General features: G+C 49.0%; 1 protein-coding gene across 1 annotated transcript in view; it reads left to right on the forward strand.

The window, feature by feature from the left end:
• Window positions 1-17,231, forward strand: part of RBM20 (RNA binding motif protein 20) — a 142,054-nt gene that overhangs the window by 83,710 nt on the left and 41,113 nt on the right. The window contains exons 2-5 of the mRNA XM_006778745.2: window positions 9,401-10,487; window positions 11,878-11,939; window positions 13,766-13,857; window positions 14,455-14,552. Coding sequence (XP_006778808.1) covers window positions 9,401-10,487; window positions 11,878-11,939; window positions 13,766-13,857; window positions 14,455-14,552 — 1,339 coding nt within the window. The remainder of the gene's footprint in view (window positions 1-9,400; window positions 10,488-11,877; window positions 11,940-13,765; window positions 13,858-14,454; window positions 14,553-17,231) is intronic.

The following is a 17,231-nucleotide window of genomic DNA, read 5'->3' on the forward strand; positions in this document are numbered from 1 at the left end:
GGAAGCAGGAAGGCAAGTCCTCTCTTGTCAGTTATAAAACTGCAAGCTGCCCCTTTGTGAGTATAGGTCTCTTGGCTCTGAGAATCTTATTCTGCCTGATGAAAGTGGTTCAGAGTATAAGGGACCACCAGAGTATAATGGTGACTTGATATCAAATGTGTTATTTAAATCATGCCCTGGATATGTTCACTAAACTTACTATGGTAGTCATTTCACAATATACACATATATCAAATCATTACATTGTACACCTTAAATGTATATGATGTTATATGTCAATTATAGCTCCATAAAGCTGGGAAAAAAATTTAAAAGCACTGTGACAAGCTGGGAGAAAAAAAAACACAGAATAAAGGAAAAAGCTTTCTAATTTAGTACCTTTGAACAAACCCAAAACAAAACAAAACAAATCACACCCATGGAAGTAGGGCCAGGAATGTGGCTTCAGAAGCTCCTTTAATGAACCCATAACAGAGGACAGAACATTGGTCTTACAGTCAAAAGACCCTCGTTCAAATCCTTTATTCACTGGATGCCCTCGGGTGGTTCATCCGACCTTTCTTGGTCTCAGTCTTCTTAATATAAACTAGAAATGGTCGTATCTGACGAAGGTACCCATATGGTTGTCCCGGTGATCAGAGAGCTAAAGAGGTGAAAACACTTATTAACACTCCAACTGAAAGACATGAAACAAAAGAGAGGTGATGAGATTACCATGCTGTTATGAATCACTCCAAGAGGTGTCATGGTGATATGAATCATCATATGGTAATATCACAGCTGAAGCCCAAATGTGAGCTAACACCAGCATTGACCCAGTAATCTCAATTAGTCACAGGGGCCTAGCTAGTGATAATCCACAGCCCTATTGTTACCAAGAAGACAGCACTAACCAGAAAGTGTGCAATTCCACTCTGCTCCCCGCAAAGGAGAACATTTGCTGATGAACATCAATGGGGGGTGGCCCACCGTAGTAGCTCCATTAGCCCCAGGAATGAGGAGAGTTGGGTTCCAGGCCCTCCTCCTCTCCTCTGTCTAGAGGTGTGACTTGGTTTGATTCACATATTATATCTACTTCATTGGGCTTCTCTTTTTTTCTCCGTAAATGGAGTGGGTTAAACTAAATGGTCTCTAAGGCCTCTTCTTGATCTCACATTTGTGATAATGAGCTAGAGTTTACACTTTCGCCCCAATACTACTGTAGTATCATCATTGTCTTCTTGTACCCTGGCATTTAGGGACTGTTCCCTGCGGATCGCGTCCTGACCTCGAGTCTAAGAGGGTTAAGTAGAGTGGAGAACTTACGATGTGAAGTTCAGCTCCCAGGAGGCGACTGAAAGGGCAGGGCTCAGCAAAGACTTGACCCTGATTGCACTTCATTTGATTTGGCCATGTTATGAAGGTGTGACCAAACCTGGAAAACACTCTCTGGCCAGGTTCTGAGCCCTCTCACCTGGATTATATTTTATGTTCTAACACATAATAAAAATGGCATGTCCATTGCTTGGCCTGGACAAGGTCCTGTGTTGAACTGGAAGTGAATTTAAATTCCTGATTGGTTATCTTGGAAGATCTTGTGCCCAGCCAGACCTTGAACCACGCTGGGCTGTGGTTCTTGGCTTTTGCTTCTGGCTGGCTGACCATTACAGGGGACATTCACACCATGGAACTTCAGCTGTGTCTTCATTATTCCACAGCCCTTTCAGTCTCCTGTTGACTACGTATCCCATTACCAAGCAACTCATAACTCTCTCTTCCCTCCAAGTCCCAGTCCCCAGCCTGCTCCCTCCTCTCTCAACAGATGTCCATCCTTGTTTTTTACTTCTCTTCTCTCCATATTCACATCTCCTTGTGTTTTCTGCCATCTCCCTCTGTCACTCGCCATCTGCTCTGATGATGACAGTGATACCGATGATGGTGGTAGTGATAGTAGTGCTGATGGTAATGATAAGGGTGAGAAGACAGTTGTAGTAGCAGTTGCTGCTGCGTTTGTTTAGTGAATGCTTACGGTGTGCTAGGAACTGTGTGGAACAATTTATTGCACCCTATCATTTAACTCGGAACAAGCCTATACCTTAGGTATAGCCACCCCGGCTTTAGCAATGAGGACTCCGAGGCTCAGAGAGGCTAAGTATTTGCCCACAGTCCCCAGCTTACAAGTGGTGAACTGGAATTCACACCCAAGTGGATGCTAACTCTGAAACCTGAGCTCCTTTCCATCCCACTCCCCCATCCCCATCTGCAAGGTGTCTCAGTAGATTAGAAATTGCCCCCTTGAGAAGGTCAAGGCATTATGTCCCCAACTCACAAGAGCACCTGTGTGGCCAGGACTGGATCTCTGAATGTGCAAAATGTTGTTGCATATGCCTTGGCCAATGTTGCTAAGTGGTCAGTGTTGGCCTGTGCACTGGAGAGTCACGAGTTCGATTCCTGGTCAAGGGCAAGTACCTGGGTTGCAGGTTTGATCCCTGCCCCTGGTTGGAGCGTGTGCGGGAGACAACCAATCGGTGTCCCTCTCACATCAATGTTTCTTTCTCTCCCTGAAACAATAAATAGGAAAAACATCCTCACTCCTTGAGTGAGGATTAAAAAGAATGTTGTTGCATAGCCCACACCCCATGCATACCCTGGTCTTGTAACCACCATATGGGGCTCTTACTTAGCCCAGGGTGGAGGAGCATTCTGTTCCCCAACCTCCAGGAAGCAGGTCTCTCTGGTCAGTGGACACTCACCAAAGTAATTGCCCCAGTACCCCCTGCAGTGACCTCTTAGGTCCTCACAGTGGTCCCCTCCACAGAAGAACCTGGGGATGACAGACTATGCTTGAATCATCATGGGGCCGTGGAGGGAAAACATCTGAATTTAATGCAGATGGTTCTAGTGGGTTTGCTTTCTTTTTACATTATTATTTTTATTAAGCAAATAAAGGAAATGTCTTGGTTTGTGTACAGAAAAGCCCAAGCAGGTCCAGGTCAAGTGGCACAAGGTGTCCCTGTGAGGTCACCAGGAGCTGCCTGCCCAGCTGCAGGCTGGGGTCTTGGGTTGGCTTGACTTTCAAGCAGGCTGTCCTTACGTGGTGGCTCAAATTCAGCCAGCATAGCAATCCAGGCATGACGGAGGGTGTCTCTCTCCTGATAACACCAACAAAATTTCAGGGAGTGTCCATCGCTGAGCCAGTCACGGTGGCCAGGGGCCTCTGTCACATGGGATGGGGATCACTATTCCCATTTTACAGATGAGAAAATTAAGCAACTTTCTCCCATCACATAACCAGTAACTGGCAGGTGGGAGCCCAGGTCTTGGACCACAGTTCACCCCCCTGCTGCCTTTCACTAACAGCCAGTTCATCTTTGCATCTGCAGATGGATTACTGAGCCCAGGACGTTTGCAAGTCTTTGTTCCTTTTGTTTTGTTTGTTACATCTCTCTGAACAGTCTGAGGCTAGCACCACTTCCTCCTGGGCCTTGCTGTTTTATGCTTACCTCCAAAGGACTATCCATCACTCTCTGTGTTGGTCTGTCTCCTCTTGGGAAGGTATCTCTTTCTCCATCACTGTGTCCCCACCATTTGGCAACTTCCCCCAGCACATTGTAGATGCTCAGTCCTCGTGGGCTGAATGGACCAATTCATGAACGCCCGATGGAGTCTGTGCAGAGCAGAGGCCCCGGGCCCTGCCTGTGTCTTGGGTGCTCTGCCTTCCTTTCAGAATAGGATGAATCACATCACAAAACGCTGGCTGAATTTCTAGCACCCCGACTCACTGCCTCACTCCCTGTGCCCCCCTACACACCCATCACTGCCTCCTGCTTGAGACTTGGAATAAAATGTAGAAGAGCTTTGGGATGAATAATGAGCCTTGCCATGCGGGGACAGCTGTTGCACTCTGCTGGTGGAGACAATATGTTGCACATCCTTTTGGCACTGTGGGATTAAACCATTAGAAACAGTTTTCATCTGGATGTTCTAAATCTCCCCGCATTATAAAGGCAACAATTTCTCCTTTATGTTATATTTTATCTTTAAAACCATGGAGAGAAGTGCTGTTTTAATTCAAAACAAAACAAGAAAACCTTTCTAAGTGAGCAGGCAACCAACGTTTTCAATGTAATTATGCACTGTGAATTCTTAGTGGCTCAGAAAGGAACCATCAACCCTGGAGGCAGTGAGCCCCGTGGAGGCCTGGGTGAATCAGAGAGGTGTGCTGTGATAGGGGCCAGCCCTCCCAGTGGAGGCGTGGTGGCTTTTCCAGCTCTGCACAAGTAACTCTCTGTGCTGCTCTCTGTCCTTTGAGGTTTGACGCTATGACAGCAAACCGAGCCACTGCACAGGTTTAGAAGACAGGATGGAGCAGGTGCATAGAACTTTGTCTCCCACCGGCTTCCCAGACACTGGGCATCCCTACTGTCACCTCTGGGAGCTTACAGGGGCTCAGAGGGGCTGAATCTTTGCATCTCCCCAGGGCTCAGCAAGTGCCTTGCAATATCAAAGGTACTCAGTACTTCTCTGAACAGCGGGGAGGGCCACAGATACGTATGGATGGAAATGATAAGTTGGCGATGAAATAGATAGTACTGGGGCTTAGTTAAGGCTATTTTGTCAGGTGCTAAAAGCTGGTTTGAATGATCTGAGTTCTCATTAAGGTTGTACTGCTACCCAGCTGTGAGCAAGTCATTTTCTCTCTTTGTTCATGAAGGAGCTGGATGAGTCAATCCTAAGGATTTGTGAGTCCAAGCTCTCCCAGATTCCCATTGCTTGGCTGGGTAGGAAAGTTGACTTTGAGAAGGAAGGGACCTCTGGGTTTTTCTGGATCTTGGCTGAGTTCCCAGAGGGTCTTCAGACACCTGGTGAGATGACCTGTGCTTGTCTAGGACCACTGGGAACATGAGTTCATGCCAGCAAGATCCAGCCAGTGTCCTGAATGGAAGCCTCTTCTATGTATAATTTTCTTGATGGATTGCATGAGCTTCCTATTTGCTTCCATAACATATTACCACAAATGTACAAATTTCTCATCTTACAGTTCTGGAGGTCAGAAGTACAAAATCTATCTCACTAAGCCAAAGTCAAGGTGTCACCAGGGCTGATTTCTTCTGGAGGCTCTAGGGGAAATTTGTTTCCTTTTTTCAATTTCTAAAGGCCTCCTGTATTTTCTTGGCTCATGGCCCCTTCCTCCATCGTCAAAGCCAGCATAGTGTCTCCTCTCCTCCCTGACCTCTGCTTCCATCCTAATAGCATCTCTTCCTGACTCTTGTGCATACATCGGCCCACCAGGACAGTCTCTCCATCTCATGCTCCTTCATTTAACCACGTTGGCAAAGTCCACCTACCATGGAAGGTGACATTGTATAGGTTCTGGGGATTAGGTTGTGGATATCTTTTGGGGCCATTACTCAGCCTACCACAGGGATTATCCATCAGTTTCAAAACCTAGACATGGACAGGGAGAAGGGTGTATTGGGCCCCTGTTTTGGAATGGGGAATTGTAGACCATCCCCATCTGTTTAAGCTGTATACAACAGCAAAACCCATTTGCTTTCTGGGTATCTTTAGATTCTGCTTTTTGAATTATATGAGGGCCTTTATCCACAAAATATACACTCTTCTTTTAAAAGCTAAATTGATACACTTTATTTATTGATTATGACTATTTTTTAAAACATATTTTTATTGATTTCAGAGGGGAAGCGAAAGAGAGAGCGAGAGATAGAAACATCAATGATGAGAGAGAATCATTGACTGGCTGCCTTCTGCACACAGCTCACTGGGGATCAAGCCCGCAACCCAGGCATGTGCCCCTGACCGGAATTGAACCTGGGACCCCTCAGCCCACAGGCCGATGCTTTATCCACTTAGCCAAACCTGCTAGGGTGAAATGTACACTCTTAAAGGAGGTGTCCACGTCTTCTTACAGTCACCAGGTTCTGATGAGCCACGTCCATTATCTTCCTTCTCCATTCTGTTCATGGCTGTTGCTGAGTATCCACCAAGTGCAAGGAAGCGTGCTGGGGAAATTGACAGTCTCCCAGACATGCTCCTTCCCTCACAGAGCTTAGGTCTAGTGGAAGCAGAACGGCACATAAGCAGTTATTTTGAACACAAGGCAGGGTGTGCTAAGTGACATCAGAGCGAGGAACCAAGGGCGTGGGGAAACAGGAAGGTGACATCACTTCTAGCCCCGAGGGTATCAGATCAGATGCCCCAATTTTTTTGGTCAAAAATATGATTGCTAGAAGCCCCTGAATTTTAGGACTTTTAAAAGATAGGATGATTGCTCTTCCTCTTTCTCTTAGGGTCCTTGGTTCAAAAGAGGTATCTAGCTCTGAGGACTTATGTGAAACCACTTCTACTCAAGGTTCAGTAAAGTTGGGGACAGTAAGAATTTGCTAGGCAAAGCAGGAGTTGAGAAGAAAATGATCTTATTCATGTTGGATCTGAATGGTGATCTTCTGCAATCTGGGCTGTACTCAGAGCCGCACCTGCTTCCCTGGCTGACCTGCGGACACCAGGAGGCTGGCTTTCCTGGTTAGAAAGGCAGCAATTCCCCATGCATCCTCTTAGGGGTGAAGGGGACTCTCCAGCCAGAGCTCCCACCAGCCCAGGACGCAGTTTTAGAAAATACAGCTGACTTCTCCTGGAAAAACAAAACCAACCTCTTCTTACTCTGGTTATGTAAACCAAGTTGGCACCTCATTATCGCCTTGTTAGCAAGGACAGGCTGCTTTGAGGACAAACCTGGTAGGAAGGGCTGGCTCCCTGTGGGCAGGGTTTTGCCTTAAGCTTAATTGCTTTTCTAAAGCTCAGCACTTAGTACTGCACCCGCAGAAATCTATCATCAGACTCTTGACCATCCTCCTCTTCCTTTCCTATTCTCACCTCCCCACCTCCACCATGATCTGTGCCTGGCCCCCCCTGGGGCCCCCAAGGCTCTGCTGCAGCCAGCACCCCTAAGAGGAGCAAAGGTCTGTGACCATCTTTCACCTGGAACCCCCAGCCTTCCAAAACCCTAAAATGCAGCCAGCTCTTCTGCCCTTGGAGCACAGCAGGGCAGCTGGCTGGGTGAAGGTGGGATCTCTTTAATGACTTGATTTCTCACAGGATGGGAAACAGTAATTCAGGGTCATTTTTATCTGGCTTCGACATGTGTTTTTTACATGCATTTGAACACGGGTGTGCCTGGTCTTCTGAGAACTCACTTCAAACAAAACAGCGAGGCAACCCATGAGGCACTCAGAGGTCTGAGAGGCTGCACGCCTAACCGCCGCCCTTGTTCTTCTTTTCAAAGCCTGGCTGGCGGTGGAATTCCACATCTGTATTCACTCACTGTGAGTCCTTGCAAGTAAGGCCACCTAATCTCTCTGAGCACTAGGTTCTTTCCCTGCATAATTGAGACACCTCAAATGAGATAACGCAGCCTCGCTAAGCACTGGTCCCACAGAAGCATTGTGATCAACTGAGACTCTCTCCTGCTTACCTTCTTCCCATGACCTACACACACATACACACACACAGACACACACACACACACACACACACACACACACACACTTCACCATTTTCTTAGACCAACCCAAGTAGAAGCTTGCTTTCTTCCAAGTGTCTCCAAAATGGGAGAGATGATGTAACATGCCACACACTTCCCATGTCACCCCTTTATTCCTGAACCATGCCCACCCCCAGCTTCTCTCCTTTGTTTCATTGTGGTTAGACTTTTACTGTACAGAACGTGTGACAGTGGAAACCTTGTCTGAAGTGTTGCAGCTTTGTAGCTTCTATGCCACACTTATTTATATAAGCATGCTGAATATACAGCTTGGGTTGTCCATGTTAATCCCAGCTTCAAATGCACAGTCCCATTCTTCCCTTTCAAATGTCCTGGGAATTCCAGTTCATCAACACCCCAAACATATTTCCCTATTACACCCTCTCCCCAAAAGAGGTGTTTAGTCCTGGCCGGTATGACTCAGTTGGTTGAGCTTTGTCCCATGTACCGAAAGGTTGCTGGTTTGAATCCGGGTCAGGGCACATGCCCAGGTTGATCGGGCATGCAGGAGGTGGCTGATCAATGTCTTTCTTTTATCAGTGTTTCTCTCTCCCTCTCCCTTCTCTCTCTGAAATCAATTTTTTAAAAAAGGGTGTTTAAGACACAAGAAATATGGTCTCACAAAAGAGCCCTGACTGCGGTAACCAGATATCCCAGGCTTTCTGGGAAAGGCTGTTCCCTTATGAATCCTGGGTTTTGGTCCAGAAAGCACCAGAACCACAGCAAAAGTCACATGGAAGGCACAGGTTCAAACAGAACAGCCCTGTAGTAAGAGGCTGTGCGAGCCCACCACTGCCTACGACCTCACTTCAGATTGTTCTCTTGTAAATGTTTGGTTATTCTTTGTGCTGGTTGGGCTTGAGCGTGGGCTGAAAGGAGCATGATTCTTGCTGCATTTGGATGTGAAATAAGGACAAGGATGAAAATGTGTTTGGCGGAAGTTCACACCTCTCATTCTGTCTGTGATTTTGAAGCCTGTTTTTTTCAGTTAACATTAGAGTACATGGATTTTCTCAGGTCGCTAATTTTTTTTTGCGGGGTTGGGGTGGGGCGTAAATAATGACCATCCCAAATTCAAGATAGTGTCTACTATTGGCAATGGTGGGGGTCAGGGTGGATGGGGAGAGTGGATACCTAAGGAACATTTTGTCCATTGGAATGTTTTCTGTCTTAAGCTTGGTGCCAAGTACACTTTTTTAATGTCTTAATTATTACATAGTGAAGCAAAAACTTAAACAGCAGTAGTAAATGTCTACTTAAAATTTCATTCTGTAGCTAATATCACAATTTACTCAGTTTAAAACTCCCCTCCCCGTTACAGATTATTTGTAATTTTCAACTGTGGGCCTTAAATAATGAAGTACTACTAAACATCTTTGGGCATCAAGTTTTGTCTGAATTTTAGCTCGCTTTCTTCGGATAGATTCAGAGCATTGGATTATTGGGTTAAAGCATGTGTCTCTCAGGAGTACATATTACGTGGCTATCTTTCAACAGAGTTGTGTGACTTTAAGACAGTCGTTGACACGTGTCCATTCCACTTTATCTCACACCAGCACTGAAGGTTATTGTGTTTGTGTTTTTTTGAAATGTGCCACTTTGCTAGGCAAATATTTGTTGCTAATATATCTCTTTGATTACCAGCGAGATGGAACCTTCTCTCATCCAACTTTTCTGTTGGAGCTTTATTTTTAATTGAGGTGTATGTGTGAGCACAGGTTTTTGCAGACTCCCTTCTGTGTGGGGCCCTGTGGGAGGGTCTTGCTTACATGGGCAGGGGGACCACAGCTACCCACTGAGAGAGCCCTCTGGCCTCCTCGGGGAAAGCAGCTGTGCCTCTCGACCCCTGTCTTCCTGCAGTGCCGCCAAGCTCCTGGACAAGAACCCGTTCTCGGTCAGTAACCCGACCCCCCTGCTTCCTTCGCCTGCCAGTCTCCAACTGGCTCAATTGCAAGCCCAGCTCACCCTCCACCGGCTGAAGTTGGCACAGACAGCTGTCACCAACAACACTGCGGCCGCCACCGTCCTGAACCAAGTCCTCTCCAAAGTGGCCATGTCCCAGCCGCTCTTCAACCAGCTGCGGCATCCGTCCGTGATCAGCGCCCCCCATGGCCACACCGGGGTGCCCCCGCATGCTGCGAGCGTGCCCAGTGCCCGGTTTCCCTCTAACACAATCGCCTTCTCACCCCCCGGCCAGACACGAGGCCCGGGACCCTCTGTGAGCCTTCCCAGCCAGCCCCCCAACGCCATGGTGATGCATCCCTTCACTGGTGTCATGCCTCAGACCCCTGCCCAGCCGGCGGTCCTTTTGGGCATTGGCAAGGCTGGGGCAGGTCCCGCCACGGCAGGATTCTACGAGTATGGCAAAGCCACCTCCGGCCAGGCCTATGGCTCCGAAACGGATGGTCAGCCCATCTTCCTGCCGGCCTCGGCCTCTACCTCGGGCAGCGCGACCTATGAAGGACAGTACAGCCAATCGGGGCAAGATGGCCAGGCTGCCTTTCCCAAAGACTTCTACGGAGCCAACTCCCAAGGCTCGCACGTGGCAGGCGGGTTTGGGGCTGAGCCCACGGGGGGCCTGAAAGGGGAGGTAGGTCCGCTGCTGCCGGGTCCAAATAGCCAGTGGGAGAGCCCCCACGGATTCTCTGGCCAGAGCAAGCCTGACCTCGCAGCAGGCGCCAGCCTGTGGCCTCCACCCCCGAGCCAGTCCTACGAGCTGTATGACCCCGAGGAGCCCACCCCAGACAGGACCCCTCCTTCCTTCGGGGGTCGGCTGAACAACAGCAAGCAGGGTTTCAGCGGTGCACGGCGGCGGGCCAAGGAGGAACCGGCGGTGCTGTCCGTGCGGCCCCTGCAGGCTCACGAGCTGAATGACTTTCACGGGGTGGCCCCCCTCCACCTGCCACACGTCTGCAGCATCTGCGACAAGAAGGTATTTGATTTAAAGGTGAGTCATCTAAGACCACGTAGGAGCCACCGATGGAGCCTGGGTGGGCTCACCACCACCACCCAACTCTCACTGTTTATGGGCGAGAAACTGGTACCTTTGGGGGCTGGGGAGCAAAATGTTGCCATCTAATCCCCTTGATGACAACCACAGGTATTAGAACCAAAAGGAATTCCAGAAATGTACGAGGGCCAGTCCCTTGCTTTAAGGCAAGTAAGAAATTCTTAACCCATGTCTATAGCTGAGAAGCTGCGGCTGAGTGGGGTTGGGGAGAGAATCAAGTGACCCCGCCTGGGTTACAGAGAAGGGACTTGGGGACTAGACCTTCCCGCCTCCTTGAAGAAGGCTTTTCCTCTGTGGTACACGTAGAAGTTACATATATTATACTGGAGACAATATATTGTACTGAGTTAGAAAGGGGGGAGAAGTGAGCAGAATTTTGGATCAGGGGTGAGAGAAATTCTCAGGTAGGACCTAGATAAATGATCAAGAGGGCCTCAGCGTCCCCATCTGAGAAATGGAGATGGAGCCTCCTGACACTGCCCAGTGGTTGTAACATGCTTCAGCTGCAGCAAAATTACACTATAGTGTCATTTCTCCCCAAAATGTATTGATGATGCGGCGAAATATTTCAAAGCAATAACAGCCAACATATATTAAACCTTCCCCGTGTGTCAGCAGTAACTCTCCAAAGTTGAAACTGTTGCTGTTCTCACTTTACAGAAGTGAAAACTGAGGCCCAGAGAGATGAAATGACTTGTCTGGGGCCCTGGGGCCCCGTAGCTAGAAAGCAGCAGAATGGAGATTTGAATATGGGTCTGGCCCTCCCAGAGCGTGTGCCTCTTAAGCTCCACTGCCTTCTGTCTCTCCTCCCGTCTGCATTTCATAATGATGCCTCCTGAGTGGGAGTCACACTGCTGTCATTCCCCTCTGCTTGGGTGCATCTTGTCTCTCAGGTGGGACACAGCCTCTCACCTCTAGTCCCTGGAGGGGGCTGGCTGACATGAGAGGTGATGGAGAGCTTTGTCTCTCCTAAGCCTTTCCTAAGGCTTTGCAGCTCACTGTGATTGCACCTGCTCGATTCTCCCAACTGGATGTAGACATGGGCTGGAGGTGCGGTGGGACTGAGGGTCCACTGAGTGGAGGAGAAGGACACAGGTTTTTGAATCTGGGCTTTTGTAGAGGATGGGCATGGGCTGTGCAGGTAGGGTGGAGAGCAGGAGCTGGTCAGGAGTCTGGGAGGGAGAGGAGGCGGGGAAGAGATGCATCGGCAGGGTTGGTCCAGCCTCCCGGTGCACTGAGGTCCTGCCTGGCCTGGGAAGCCTGCACTTACCCTGCCTTCCCGCGGACTCAGTTCTGCTTCCGTCATTTTTCTTTCCTTCTGGCCTAGGACTGGGAGCTGCATGTGAAAGGGAAACTCCATGCTCAGAAATGCCTGGTCTTCTCTGAAAAGTAAGTGCTGTCCAGGAGAACAGGTTCATGCACGCGCCCAAGAAATCCTCACAGAACACCTGCTGCATGCCATGAGAACAGCACAGCCAAGTCCCTGTCCCAAGGAGCTAACACTTACGGGGGGAGGGCTCAGATGATAAACAAAATGAATAGTGAATCACATAGCGTCCATGGGGGTAGATGCTAAGCAGAAAACATCAGGACAGGGGCAGGTGTGTGTGTGTGTGTGTGTGTGTGTGATCCTTGCATAGACATCTCAGGAGAGGATGGAAGGAGCTCATGGCTATTTGGGGACATGCACTCCTGGCCATCCATGGAGAATGCAAGTTCCAAGGCCCTGGCGTGGCCCTGGGATGCTCGGGCAGCATCGGTGTGACCAGCGTGGAGTGCCCGGTGAGGAGCCAGGAAAATGCCAGAACCCAGATCCTGAGCCCTTGGGCTTGTCGTAAGGACTTTCACTTTTGCTTTGAGTGTGACTGGCGCGTTGGTGGGCTGAGCGAAAGAGGGGTGTGCTCTGGCTCTACTGACCAGGCCCCTCGCGGCTGTGCTGAGAATAGATAGTGGAGAGCAAAGGCAGGTGCCCAGAGACCAGTGAGGAGGGGCTACAGGTTTCCACAGAGAAGAGGATGCCAGCCCAGGGACACAGGACCAAGGTTGGGGTTGTTTTGAAATGAGCGCATTCAGAAGGCCTCCCTTTCTTATTCACAATAGCCGTAAAGGTGGAAGCACCCAAAGGTCCCCACCACATGAACAGGCAAACACAGTGTGGTACACACTACAGTGGGATATTATTCGGCTTTAAAAGGAAAGAATTTCATGCTCCAACATGGGTGAACCTTGAGGACATTACGCTCAGTGAAAGAAGCCAGACACCTAGGGACAAAAGCTGTCTGATTCCACTTATAGGAGGTACTGAGAGTCGTCAGATTCATAGAGACAGAAAGCAGAGTGGTGGTTGCCAGGGCCCGGGGCCCGGGAAATGGAGAGTTCTTGTTTAATGGGTTGAGAGTTTCAGTTTTGCAAGATGAAAAGAGTTCTGGAGATGGTTGGTGGTGATGGTTGCAAAACAATGTGAATGTGGTTAACGCCACTGAATTGTACGCTTACAAATGGTGAAGCAGGTGAATTTTGTGTTGTGTACATTTTAATACAATGATTTCAGAAAGGTTTTCTCTGGCTCCCCATTTTTTTTTTTTACTGTGGTAAAACTGATGTAAAATGTAAAATGCAGTGGTATGTACACATTCACAAGGCTGTGCAAATATTACGACTGTCTAGTTCCAGAACATGTTCATTGCTCCCACACCCAGTTGCCCCCAAAGCCATTAGGCAGCCACTCCTCATTCCCCTTCTTCCCAACCCCGTACAACCCCCAATCTGCTTTCTATCTCTGTAGATTTGCTCTTCTGAACATTTCATATAAATGGAATCATATCCTATGTAGCCTGTTGTTACTGGCTTTTTTCACTTAGCACAGTATTTTCAACTTCATCCCCATCACAACATATACCACCTTTTTATGGCTGAATAGTATTCATATCTGTGTGTGTGTGTGTGTGTGTGTGTGTGTGTGTGTTTGAGTGTGTGTGTGTGTGTGATCACCTTTTCTGTATCTATAAATCACTCTTTAGATCTATATTCAGAGTGTTTCTTCTACCCTCTGGCTCCTGTGAATAGTGCTGCTATGAGCATTCATGTGTGCGTTTTTGTTTAAACACTGATTTTAAACTATTTTGAGTATATTCCTAGGAGTGGAATTTCTGGGTCATATGGTAGTTCTTTATTTAACTTCTTGAGTAACTGTTCCCCTTTCCACCCCTCTCCAGCGCTGCTGTCCGGTGTGTTCTCGGTTCGGCAGAGGGAACTCTGTGTGCCTCTCCCAACAGCACGGCCATTTATAACCCTGCTGGGAATGAAGGTGAGCGAGGGCTACAGGTCGGCAGCTGGAGCCACAGATCAGCTTCCCAAAGGCTTAACACATCATATCTGCAATAACCAGACTTCCCTTCCGTGTCCTTATGCGTCTATAAGGCAGAGCCCAGGGCCCTGAAATGCATGGGGCCTGCTGTCTGGGCTCTTGGACATTTTCTGGCCTATTTTATTTTATTTATTTTTGAAAAAATATGTTTTATTGATTTTTGAGAGAGAGGAAGGGAGAGGGATAGAAAGATAGAAACATGGATGAGCGAGAAATATCAATAGGCTGCCTCCTGCACACCCCCTACTGGGGATGGAGCCCGCAACCTGAGCATGTGCCCTGACTGGGAATTGAACCGTGACCTCTTGGTTCATAGGTCGACACTCAACTACTGGGCCACACTATCTGGGCTTTCTGACCTATTTTAGACATAAAGCTTTGCTGGTTATCTACATGCCCAGAGGTATAATCATGACAGTCATTAATCACTATGTTAAGAGGGAATTTCCATTTTTCCCTCCCCATGTATGTCCTAACAGTGACTTTTTAAGGTAAAGAACTAGGTTTTCACCCAGTTTTGTGTAATTTGTCATTTAGATTATGCCTCAAATCTTGGAACATCATATGCAGCCATTCCAGCAAGGTCATTTGCTCAGTCAAATCCCGCCTTTCCTTCGACTTCCCCGGGGACAAATGTGAGTACAGAACATTTTCTCCATGTCATTCTCATCACTAGGGCGTTTGCATCCCCTGCTGTGGCTGGGTGTTAGGTGCAGAGGGACCTGGGAAGGAGCTGGTGTGGCCGTGGCTTTGCTCAGTGCAGGAAAACATGTCCCTGGACAGAGGTCAAGACTTGTGTAATTCAGTCCAGCGAGTATCGAAACACGCAGATAAAAATGCTGATAGACATTTTTAAAATCGAAGGCACTCACAGGCTTTCTAGCACTCAGCACTGGTTTAAAAAGAATAAGTTTGTGTTTGTGTGTGTGTGTTTTTAAGACGTTGGTATTTTATTGAAGTGGACCGTTTCCTGGGAGTGGGTAATTCTGAAACGTGAAGCAGTAATGTGTCTGAAAGTAATGACCTTGCACTCCTGCTATGTTGGCCCCTGGGGAAATGGCTGCTTCTGTATAATACTGTGTTTTTAGTTGTGTTTGTGTGCAGTCTTCTCTCTCTGCAACATGCTCTTTCGTCCTCCAACGCTCTAAAGCTCGGCCCTCCTTTCCAACAGTTATGACGACACTTTTTCTCTCTTTGTTTTCCCACTGGGTGTAGCCTTGTCCCCATGAGCTGTCTGCCTTTCCGTTCTCTGGGAACACGTGGAAGGGGCTGGGAGACGCAGAGCTGCCTGTAAAACAACATGCATTTGCTAGAGGGCGTGTGTCTGTGTGTTTTGCCTGTATTTTTTGAATTCTCGATATGAGCAGCTGCAGCCTCTTTCTCTCGTCTCCTGCAATGAGTGAGCACAGGCTCACAGCAGCAGGCTCCACGTGCTGTCCCCTCCATGTGTCTTCTCCTCCACGTGCCATGCCGGGCATGTGTGCAGACTTTCAAAGGGCAAGCTAAGCAGTGTAGGTGTGAGGCCGGGGGATGAGTGAGGGGGGAGTGAGGAGGTTCATGAGAGGAAGTGAGGCCCGCCTGGGCTGAGATTTCTATTCGTCTGTTTGTTTGCGATGTTTAACAGAAGTGCTTCACGAGGGAGCCCCTGGCTGTAAGCCCAGGTTTCCGAGAAAGAGAATTTTGTGGTTTCCCTCTCTGCACCTCCATGCTCAGGGCCCACCTGGTCAGTGGCAACTTTGGGTCAGATCCAGGAGGACAGAATGGCTGGGTTCAAGGATCCCTGGCATTTGTCTTTGATTACATGACCTTGTGTCCCAATGGTGGTGCTGGCAGCTTCAGAACCTTCCCCAGGGCTGTTTTTTCATCCTGTAGACCATGGAGGCATCTCCGTGCCCACAACCTGCCCGGAGACCCGGCTCTGAGGGGAGGGGACTGTGACCCAGATGGGGTAGGGGGCGGGGGCGGGTCAGGAGGCAGGTGGGCCAGAGCTCTGGGCACAGTAAAGGAAGCTGGTGGCCAAGAGCTCCTTACAAAGGTGAGGGGCTGAGGAGAGGAAGGACAGGACTACTCTTCCTGTGTCCTGTGCCTGAGCCCCATCCTCCGGGACTGACCAGCAAACCAGAGGCTTCTCCTATGGATGTGGAGCCAGGAGGCCAAGTTCATGTTCCAGGTCGGGAGCCCACCATCTGTGTGGCCTCAGGCAATCACTTCCCCGAGGCTCCATTTCCTTAAACAGGGACAATACTCCTCTACTAATGACTTTCAAAGGTAGAGGGCTAGGTGTTCACCCGGCTTGGGTAATTGATTATTTTGATGATGTGTCAAATCTTAGAATATTGTTCATGGTTGTCTAAGCACAATCTCCTGATACAGTGGTTGGAGCTGGAAGGTGGGAGTGAAGCTGGGATAGACCTGAGTTGTCCTGCCATTGTGGGATCAAATGGGAACCTGCGTGTGACAGTGATTTGTAAACCATGCAGCGCATAAGTAACTGGCTATTGTTGAGTAACGAGCCCTTTTAACCTGCCCTGGGAAACCTGTGCTGTCCAGGGCTGGCTCTGTGTGCTAGCTGTGAGTGTGGGCAAGTCTCACGGTTCCTCGTGCTCCAATCTGTCCAGTGATCTCTGTAGCCATAGCTGCTCCCCTGAGAGACGTTGGGAGGCTGCCTTTCCTTACGTGCAGGGCAGGCACGAGCCATCTGCTGACCGGAATTATTCGTGAGTACAGTTTCCTCCAGATGCCGAGAGACAGGGAGGCCGTCTGGCTTGAGCCCAAGGAGAAGCAACACACAAGAAACATTTTGCTTTCTGCACCGGAGGCCGCAGGAAGGACACGGAGAGCCCCGGACATTGTAGGGTGATGATGATAACAGTGGTAGACATTCGAACAGTGCTTAATGCATTCTTAGCATTTTTGGTGTGTGAGCTCATTTCATCTTCCAGACAGCCGTGTGAGGTGGGGAACCGGAGGTGGAGGACTGCTAAGTGCCTTGCTCAGGTCACGTAGCTGGTAAATGGAGGCGTGGGGACTTGAGCACAGGCGGCCTGGCTCTAGAGACCTCACGACTCAGGCCCCCGCTCCCCACCCTGAGGGTTTCTGTGTTCTCTTCCTTGCTGTGATTGTCTCTTTAGTAAGCTCCCTCTGTTCCCCCCACTCCCACCCCACAAGCTGCTTAGTAGGATCTGAGGCTACCTTAGGGATGCCAGTCCTTCCTGGGCCTTGGCCAGCCATCAGCCATGGAGCAAGGTATAGAGGCCAGTTGAACCCAGCACCCAAATGCTTTGCCCCCAGGACAGTGTCTCCCAGGAGGAACT

The sequence above is a fragment of the Myotis davidii genome, unplaced genomic scaffold (assembly GCF_000327345.1).
Source record: "Myotis davidii unplaced genomic scaffold, ASM32734v1 scaffold107, whole genome shotgun sequence".
Classification (NCBI taxonomy): Eukaryota; Metazoa; Chordata; class Mammalia; order Chiroptera; family Vespertilionidae; genus Myotis; species Myotis davidii.